Source organism: Oratosquilla oratoria, chromosome 18 (assembly GCF_046742065.1).
Source record: "Oratosquilla oratoria isolate Oo_2021 chromosome 18, ASM4674206v1, whole genome shotgun sequence".
In the NCBI taxonomy this organism is placed as follows: Eukaryota; Metazoa; Arthropoda; class Malacostraca; order Stomatopoda; family Squillidae; genus Oratosquilla; species Oratosquilla oratoria.
Window position 1 is genome coordinate 43,118,579 of NC_134794.1, and position 10,357 is coordinate 43,128,935.

Genomic DNA, 10,357 nt, shown 5'->3' on the forward strand with positions numbered 1-10,357 from the left:
TCAATGACCTCATAACCAGGGTGATCCTGGATCTAATGATAAAAAACAACCTTGCATTAACCAGGACAAAATATTTAATGTGCGTCATCATAGCAATGGGAATGAAGCGGGCACAAGTTGATTAATTATCTTCAAATTGAATATAGCATTTTCTGCGCAATCTCAGTAATACTTTTCATCATTAGATAATTGATCATGTAAATTAGTTATTAAAATCAAAGTCATGATAAGTTGTCGCAAGTTCCTTGTAGATAACTGAAATCACTCGTACTGCAGTCGTCCAGATTAATCTCTATTAAAACAGTTTATGTATACCAATGTACGTATGCGCGTGGAAGAAACTGCGCATACGCGCGCGCGTGCGTGTATCCGTGCGTGTTAAGGTGTGTGCGCGTGTACGCGCGTTTACGCTACGCGTCCTCAGTGAGTTTTGACCCTCACAAGTGATAAGGCAAGAAGGTCGCATTATTTGAAACCATATGAAAGTTAAAAAAATATGTAATGATTTAATTGGACAAAGACGTAAAGAAAAAGTCTTTTTTGATACTTCGTGCGAAGATTTCTTATTATAGAAAACGAGGAGTTGCTAAAGCACAACATGTAAACAAACATGGCAGATTCATTGCAAGCGCAAACTAAAACCTTCGCACAACCTTTAAATCATAGGAAATTTTGCTTTCTTTGTAATTTCAATGTTTCAAGATCTTATTATTGTAAAATATGGAGCAACAGAAAGGGCTCCGAGTTTCAAATGAAAAGGAGAATAGAGTTATTGATCGACGAAGAGCTCCCCTTGTCAGCTTTTCCAACCAATTTTATGTGCAAGAATTGCACAAACAGCATTGAAAAACTAGAAGAATTAGAGGAATTTAAAAAGAAGTTAAAGGAGAGAATCTTAGCTGCCTTAGGTATGCATTTCTATGTTGTGTTAATTCATTATAATTAACACTATTTCATATTTCAAACTGGTTTGACAGAGTTGGTGTTCAGAAGCTTTAGGATAATCATAATTTATCATAAATGATCAGATGTTGAATGTCATTGGGTGGTTAATGATCAATAGCACTTGGGAAGACTTTGTGATATGTAAGGGCTCATATTAAAAGAAAATTGATTTTGCTGGGCTTCTGTAAAGTTATTTGAATTTGATCACCTTATTGTTCTTATTGTGGGTGGTCAGTTGCTGCCCTCTGTCAATGACTATGTACCCTTGTCAGACAGTCCTTATTAAGTTGTTTTTATGCCTTTGTCACAGTTTACTGTCTTCTTTCACATTTTATATTCAGATGCCATAATTTTACTTTCTATATCATAGAACCTCTCAAATAGGGAAGTTTTTAGCCTCTTTATTTAATTATACATTTCTGTAGTGTCTTCAATCAGTTAGAGTATATTAAAGTCCTTAAGCATGTTTCTCAAACATTGATACATTCTGTGTCCTCTCATTTTACTGGACTGGTTCAAACATAAGTGTTTATCTGATGCATTTGTAACTTCGACATTTGTGAAGAGTTCAAATCAATTCAGTCTCTTACAAATACACAGGTTTTTCATATCTTATTTTATAAGTAAAGACATATGTGATTTGTGATTCCCACATTAATTGACAACCAGTAGAGTAACCAATTCAAGAATGATTCTAACTTTTTATCAAAATAGTAGCATTATTTTGCACAATTTATAGTCTTAAGTATATTACTTGGTAGTTTATGATATACTGACTTGTATTAGTCAAGTTTAGGAGTTACATAGTTATGGAACACCACCTTTTATGTGTCTTCATGTAGATATTTTTTATAAGTACAATATGTCTCACAGGATAGGTACACAGTTTTACCATATTCAGTACAGTATATATATATAGATATCTTTATTTTTAAGTTATTGTTGATTAATTATTAAGATATAATCTATCATAGTTTGTATTACATTCCTATATCATATTATGTATCTTTATTCTTTCCATTTGGCCTGGTTTCCTTACATTGTTTTTCTCTGAGCTGAATTCCATGATGTCTGTTCTTTTCTTCATTTAACTGATGCTTCTTATTCATTTAGTACAGTGGTTCCCAACCCCAGGGTCGCTTTTTGAGGGTCGCCAGAGGGTCTTTTTAAACTTTTTTTTCATTCAAGTTTCAAATGTATTCAAATTCATTGTGCTAGTAAATATAAATTGAACTATAAAAACGAAAGTTTATAAACATTATGCAAGTACGTAGAAATATAACATGAAATGGTTGAATTTATTATTACAATTAGGGTCGCGACTCCAGGCTAAGAGTGGATTTAGGGTCGCAGCCAAAAAAGGTTGGGAAACACTGATTTAGTATATTATATTGGTCATTTTTCATTGTATTTTTTCTTGTGTCACTGATGTCGGTAACTGGGAAATAAAACTGGGTATCATTCACATACAGTTTAAAGTTTATATTATGCTTACTGAGTATTTGAGATAGTACTATCATACAGATTCAATGTTGGAACCTAGTATCTTTATGGCACTCCTCCATTTAGTTTTCTTTTTCCGATCTATCTTTCTACATTGATACAATTATGTGTCTATTCATGAGAAAATTTGCCATACATTTGAATGTATTTCTGCTTGTATCCATAGATTTGAGATCCTCTATTAAGGTACCATGAATACAATGTCAGATGTTTCACTTATAACAAGCCTACATTTACTAAATCATTCATTTTTTAGCATAGTTATTTTTGTTAAATGAGTGTCCCTCTTACATATATTGATTGATTTTCTGGTATAATCTCATTCTCATTTAGGTATCTTAACAGTTGCTCATGTATTGTTGCCTCTATGACTTTGGCAATCAATTGATCCAGTGCACAGGGTTAGCCCACAAGTCACTCATAAAAGAGATATTGTGCTGTTGTATGAGTAAGGCAAGAGTAGGGCAATGTAAGATAGGGTGTTCGGTATCTTCTGAGTGGCAATTGTGTCCGAGATAGTCTGCATATGTGGCCTGGCCTAATCCATGTATTGTTTGAAAACTAGACAGTGGCCTGAATGCAGATATGCTAATGGAGTTCTTGCATAATGAAGAACATAACTTTTTGTTATTGTATTGCTTTTATCAAGGCTATGATATACAGTATTCCTATCACTTTGTTGATTTCAGTACACCATTTCAGTCCATGTGAGTGAATCAGTTCTTTAAATTCATGGGATTGATTATGGGTACCTGCATAAGGAAGAGGGATGCCAAAGAGTCATCTCATTCTCAACCATTTTCAGACCCCCATCAACTTCATTTCCACTTGGAGATGCAGCCTCAAAGGGTTGGCATTTGGTCTTTGGGCTAGGTACAAAATCTCTCTTTATCAACTTTGTATTTCCTCCACCTTTAAACACAAAGAGAGCTAACAATTGGTGATTGCTCTCCTCCTGCCTCTTAAGCCAGTCAAATAATAACAGTCCCATTTTAATACAATGTAGACATCAGTCCAGGGTTTCTTTCTAGAGAGATCTATAGGAGTTCCCAACAACTATTGTCCGCTGCTGTGGGGCTCTGGATTTCCAGTCAGCAAAACTTAAATGCAATTGATTGCTTGATTTAAATGCACTAGCAAAATTAATGAATTTTGTTATCCATTTATATGGAGTGATTGGGAAGTGTGGAGTTCCAGGAAAAAATTGTAGTGGAGAGTAGATATTGGAGATGTTTAGAAAGTTAATGATAGCAAATACTGTGTTTCGGGAGAGGTTGGTGGATGGAAGGGTGGTAGATAGGGTTTTAATGGACTATTTAGTGGTAACCAGGAGAAGAGTAGGAATTGTTTTGGATGTACATTTTCTAAAGGGGGAGAGTGGGGGAATATCAGGTCATTTTTTGGTAAAAGGTAAGTTGAGAGTGGAAGATAGATGGAGAAAGATGAAAAGGACAGAAGGTAGGGAGGTGCTTAGAGTAAACTGCTTAAATGAGAAAGAAAAGGAGAAGCAGTACAAGAAGAAGCTGAGAGAGGAGTGGGAGGGAGTGAAGGATAGAGTAGAACTAGGAGTGAAGGAGGAATGGGGATGTTTTAAAGAGGGAGTCATAAGGTGTGCAAAGATGGTGTGTGGAACAAGAATGACAGGAGGAAGTAGAGGGAAGGGTAGTGAGTGGTGGGATGATGAAGTAAAGAAGGTTGTAGAAGAGAAGAAACGAGCATTCACAGATTGGTTGCAAAATAGGACAAATGAATCACTTGAGAGATACAGAGAAAAAAGAAGAGAAGTAAAGCATAAGATAAAGGAGGCAAAGAGGAGAGCAGATGTGAAATGGGGTAAGAGTAAGATAGAAAATTTTGAAAGTAATAAAAAAAATGTTTTGGATGGAAATTAAGAGAGGAAGAGGTGAATAAATTAGAGAAGAAAAGGTGAAAGGTACAGATTGAGAGGTGATAATGGAAGAGACAGCAATAAGAGGAAGATGGACAGAGTATTTTAGGGAGTTGGTAAATGTGAAGGAGGATAAGGAAGAAAAGGTAATTGCAGTGGGAAGCACTAAGAAAATGACAGTGAATGAGGAAAATGGAGGAAAAATAAGAAAAGATGAGGTGAAAGCAGTTATTAAAATGATGATAGCAGATAAGGTACCTGGGTGCCATGTGGAGTGTCTAAAAAAGGGAGGTGTAGTGATGGTGGACTGGCTGGTGAGGTTTACTGTTTGTCTAGTAGAGTACCGGAGGACTGCCTGTATAGTTCCTCTTTATAAGGGAAAAGGAAACAATTGTAAGTGTAGTAGTTGTTGAGTGTAATTGGGAAGGCTTATGGAATGGTTTTGATTGAGAGGATTAGGAGAGGAACAGCATAGCTTTAGAATGGGTAGGGGTTGCATGGATCAGATTTTTGTGGTAAGGCAGATATGTGAGAATGCTTTAGGAAAAGGTAATGATGTTTTTTTTTTTTTGCCTTTATTAATTTGGATAGGAGGAAAGGTGTTAAGAGCAGTCAAGAGATTTTACAAAAGTAGTAGAGCCTGAGTTGGAATTAAAAATGGAGAGAGCAAGTGGTTTGAGGTAAATGTGGGACTTCCCCAGGGGTGTGTTATGTCGCCTTAGCTGTTCAATTTTTACATGGATGGGGTGGTGCAAGAGGTAAACACAAGAGTAATGGGCTGGGGATTGGAGATAGTTAAAGAAAATGGAAAGTCATTTGTTTGCTGATGATACTGTGCTTGTATCAGGATTAGAGGAGGGATTAAGGACATTAGTGATGGAGTTTGGGAAGGTGTGTGAAAGAAGGAAGTAGAAGGTAATTGTGGGTAAAATTAAGATGATGAGATGCACAAGAGAAGAGGATATCAGCAAATTGGAAATGAGACTGGAGGAAGTGGATAGCTTTAGATACTTCGGTGCAAATATGGTGGGAAAGGGAGAAGTGGAAGTAGAATGTAGATGGAGAGAAGCAAGTAAATGCCTTGGGGGATTAAAAAGTGCAATGAGAAATAGACATTTGGGAATGGATGCTAAGAGGAGATTGTATGAAAGAGTGATTTGCTGACAACACTGAATCAAGATTCTTCCATACACCTTCCCAACTACACTTAACAAGCTAATCCCTCTGAAAATACTACACTCACACTTGTCCCCTTTTCCCTTGTAAAGTGGAACTATACAGGCACTCCTCCAATCCTCCGGCACTCTACCCTTTCTCCAGCAAACATTAAATAATCTCACCAGCCAGTCCACCATCACTGTACCTCCTTTTTTTTAGACATTCTGTATGGCATCCATTCAGACCAGGTGCCTTACCTGCTCTCATCATCTTAACAACTGCCTTCACTTCCTCCTTCCTTATTTCTCCTCCATTTTTCTCATTCATCACTCTCATTTTCTTAGCACTTCCCACTGCAATTATCTTTCCCTCCCTATCCTCCTTCACATTTAGCAACTCCCTAAAATGCTCTGCCCATCTTCCCCTTACTGCCTTCTCTTCCATTATCATCTCTCCATCTGCACCTTTTACCTTTTCTTCTCTACTTGATTCGCCTCCTCTTACTGTCTTAATTTCTTTCCAAAACATCTTTTTATTACTTTCAAAATTTTCTGTCATAATCTTACCCTCACATCTGTTGTCCTCTTTGCCTCCTTTACCTTGTGCTTTACTTCTAAATAAATAGATGATGATAAATAATAAACAAGCAGATAAATAGTAATTTACAATAATGAATAAATAAATAAAAAGATAAACATAGATAATAATGAATATATGAATAAAACTAAATTAAATGGCAAAGATTACTGTTTATCTAAATGAATCTTAAAACTTCAAACTGTACTACATTGCACTGCCTCTGCAGGAAGTTTATTCCATTCATTTACTACATGGTTGGCAAAGTTGTTTCTACCCACTTCCAAATTAAATCTACTTCCTGACAGTTTGAGACCATTATTTTTTGTCTGATTTGCATTCAGTGTGAATATTGCATGACTCTTGGTATTGTTAATTACCTTTAGAATCTTGAAGACCTGTATCAAGTCACGCCTGATTCTATGCTTATTGGGACAAAATAGATTCATATTTGTTAATTGATTTTCATATGATTTATATCTGATATTTGGAATCAGTTTTGTGGCTCACCATTGTACTTTTTCCAATCTGTCAGTGTCTTTAAACCCTTCAGTACAAATCAAATTTTCATGTGCAGCATCAGATACTAATGTGCGATGCATCACACTATTTGTATTATGAAATATAAAGTCACTGCTGTATTACTCATTCTCTTTCACTCTGAGTAATAGTAAACACAGAAAATGTGACCAAACCAGCTCACAGAATTCTGGGGTCATGTAGAACTACAAAATAAATATAAACAAGACACCGATGCTGGCCTCATATACCCATTCACACCTCATGACGCCTACATAGGCATCATCGTATGGAAGGGGTTAATGAGATTCATTTACCATACAGAAACAGCATATTCCAAATGTGGATGAATTAATGATTTATATAGCCTGTTAATGATATATGGAATTTTAAAATCAAAGGATCACTCATTTGATCTTAGAATCTTATTTGCTTTATCTGAGACAGAAATACATTGCTCGGATGATTTGAGATCATTACTGATAATTACGCTTAGATTCTTTTCACTATCATTTTTTGATAACAAATTTCCAAATAACTTTTAATTGTACTTATTGTTATTTTTGCGTATGTGCATAACCTTACATCTACCTGGGTTAAATTTCATTAACCACTTTTCACACCATTGCTGTAGTTTATCTAAATCTTCTTGAATAGCTATTGGTCATTATTCATTGTATTTTTTCTTGTGTGTCACTGATGTAACTGGGAAGTAAAACTGGGTATCATCCACATACAGTTTAAAATATTCTTAATGATTTACTGGGATATTTGATTTCTAGATCTAGATGATCAAATGTTTCAAATTTTATATTGTATTTCTTAATTATATTTAGACACCAAAGACAGATACCTGCTCGTTGTGGGTCTTTCAAGATGGAAAGCAGAGTTGTCCATTTTCAAAACTCGTCAACTCCCTCATTTCAGTTAGAAGGTGCTCTGAGGGGCTGACATTTAGTCCTCAGACAGGGCCCAGGATCTCTGTTAAAGTTATCTATATTAGTTACACCTTTTTACACATGGAAAGCTAACAACTGGTGACTGCTTTCCTACTACTTTCAACTGGTGACATAGAAATGTTCTAACACCAATACAACACAAACAACATTCCAAATTTTCTTTCCAGAGAGATCTGTGGGAAGGCCCAGGGATCATTTCCAGCCACTGTGGGGCTACAGATTTTATGTTTATTGAAACTCAATGCTATCTATGTATATACCAGAGATAGAGAGATAGTCTTAAGTTTCAATAAATGGAAAACCTGCACCCCAACAGTGGCTGGAAATTATCCTAGCACCTTCCTACAGCTCTCTCTTGAAAGAAACTTTGAATTGATTTCTGTGTTGTATTGGTATGGGAGCATTTTTATGTCACCAGCTGAAAGTAGTAGGATGGAAACAATTACTGTTATTACTAATATTATTGTTCATTTTCTGTGTAAGTACACCAGTATTGTATTCCTCCACTTTTTCACATAAGGAGAGCTGACAACCAGTGACAACTTCACTCCTGCAACATTAATGCAACACAGACAGCAGTCCAAAGTTTCTTCCCAGAGGTCTACAGGAGGACCAGGGATCATTGCCAGCTTCTGTGGAGTAACAGGATTATTATTGTAATTGATATGTACCTTTTTTTATCAACCATATGAATTAGCATCATAAAGCAATTTCCAGGATGAGAAGAAAGGTGTTTTATTTATTGTTATCAAGTAATTGCTACTTCAAGTTTCACAGACTAGAACCCCACAGCCACATAGTTGCAGGCAATATTCTTTGGGCTCTCATATAAATCTTCCTAGTAAGAAACACTGAACTATCATCTATGTTGTTTTAGTGTCAATCTCTTTCTTTGTCACTAGCTGGTAGGAGAAGGAGTAGGAAGAGAAGAAGGAGGGAAGTAGTTAATGATTGTCAGCTCTCCTTAGGTGAGAAAGTAGAGGAAGTCAAATCTGATAGAGATGTTGGGTCTAGTGGAGAGACTGGGTACCATAACATATATGAGGTCAAGGTGTTAACAAGATTTGTAGATGAGTGGGAGAGAAATTGTTCTTTTTAATGTCTCTTGCAGGACCACTATATGATGGCCATATTGATAGCATGTTGATGTTCAGAAACTTATTGATTGATTTTCAGTGATTCATACATTCACCAATTGATTAATCTTTCAGTATGGTAATTATATGCTAATGACGACTTTTCTCTTCCACTGTAGGTCCAAGATTGAATAAGAAGAGAAAGAGGAAAGATTTAGATCATGACCCCAGTCCAAATACACAAGTTTGTGAGGACATCACTAAAGTGAAGGTTGAATCACAGAGTGATGAAAAATATGAAGCCAAAATTGAAAATGGTGACAAGAAAGAGCAGTACTTGGATTTGGTTGAATCACAAGACCTCGAGGAAAATCTTGGTTTGCAGTTTAAGATGGAAATGGAAGTATCAGAGCATGAATTGATTCCAGAATTTGAGGAAAGTGAAAAAATGATAAGCCCAGATGAAGAAGTTACTGTAGATGCCAGTGACACAAGGGAAATAGATGATTCAGAAACAAATGAAGAAGCACAAGATAAGGATGTTCCTGAAAGCGGGGTTAAGAATTTAGAAGAGGGTGCAAAACCAATAGATGACACGAAAAAAGGGAAACTCCCTCCTATGTTATTAATCAAGGGTCCAAACCATAGCCAGTTTGTTCTTATGCCCTCATCCTCTTCTAATATGGCCTGTCCTCCACTTTCTATAGAAGGACAGAGTCTTCTACAATCAAATCAGAAATCAGTAGTAAAAGGTTCTGAAGCAAGCAAATCAGTGTCGAAGTCATTGACTTCTCTCCAGTTAAAATTAACCCAACTACTTCATTGATCCCCATTGAATTACCTGGGGGACAGAAATGTTTGATAACTCCTACAAGTGTTTGTCTTGCTCCCATGACACCTGCAGGCCTTTCCAAACCCAAGTATTCAAGTGCCACATCATCAACAGTCTCAGTGAAAGACTCTGCAAGCTCACCAGCTGTTCGTGCACATTTCATTCAGCCTAGTAAGTTCAAGAGTATATTGCCTAAGAAGTCACAGAGTGTTCCTACAACCTCAGTTCAAACCAAACCAGTCAAAACAATTGTACAAATTGGTAATCTTGGTCACATGGCACTGCAACAAAATAAAAAAAAACAGTTGTTGAATGGAAGCAGCAAATCTAATGTTAGAAATTCAAAGAGAATCACAGGAAAGCAAATTCCCACACATGCAAAACCATCTATGGTTGTAATGGGTCAAAAAAGTGTTCTGTTAGCTCCATCTGGTGTGAAGGAGATTGCCCAAGATTCTGTAGCTAGGCCAGCAACTTCAACCATTACTTCACAGATAGCTACAACTACAACAACTTCAGTTGCTAACAATTCTGTGGTTCTAAAAGTTCCTATTATTTTGGATAAATGTTCTAAACCAAAGATAAAACATAATGATTATACACAAATGTCCAAGTTATCACCTGTAGCCTTAATGACCAAATCTCCTTCATCCGTTATTGTCACCAGTAGTACAATTCCTTCACCAACATCAACCACAAACTCCTTGACAACTCCACTAGTCATAAAGGGAGGATCTCTTATGCTGAACACAAGTGAAAATGGTAATTTTCCAGTGGTTGCAGGGAAAGGAAAATTTAAAACATAGCCTTTCCAGTTTGATCAGTGCCAAGAAGGACATAGCTTCATCATACCCTTTAGCCAGTATTGCTAAACCTGCAACTAGCCATGCAAATGCTGAAA

At 36.3% G+C, this 10,357-nt stretch overlaps 1 protein-coding gene across 1 annotated transcript; it reads left to right on the plus strand.

Moving 5' to 3' along the window:
- Positions 1-373: 373 nt before the first annotated feature.
- LOC143034850 (uncharacterized) lies at positions 374-9,450 on the plus strand. The gene is made up of 2 exons (XM_076201194.1): positions 374-908; positions 8,804-9,450. The coding sequence occupies exons 1-2, from the start codon at positions 611-613 to the stop codon at positions 9,448-9,450; spliced, it is 945 nt and encodes a 314-aa protein (XP_076057309.1). The 5' UTR covers positions 374-610.
- The last annotated feature ends 907 nt before the right edge of the window (positions 9,451-10,357 follow it).

What these genes read in the sequence shown, in the direction of transcription:
- LOC143034850 (XM_076201194.1), top strand. Translation starts at nt 611, where the DNA reads ATGGCAGATTCATTGCAAGCGCAAACTAAAACCTTCGCACAACCTTTA. An exon ending in GAGAATCTTAGCTGCCTTAG is followed by an intron (nt 909 to 8,803) that starts GTATGCATTTCT and finishes CTTCCACTGTAG; the next exon opens with GTCCAAGATTGAATAAGAAG.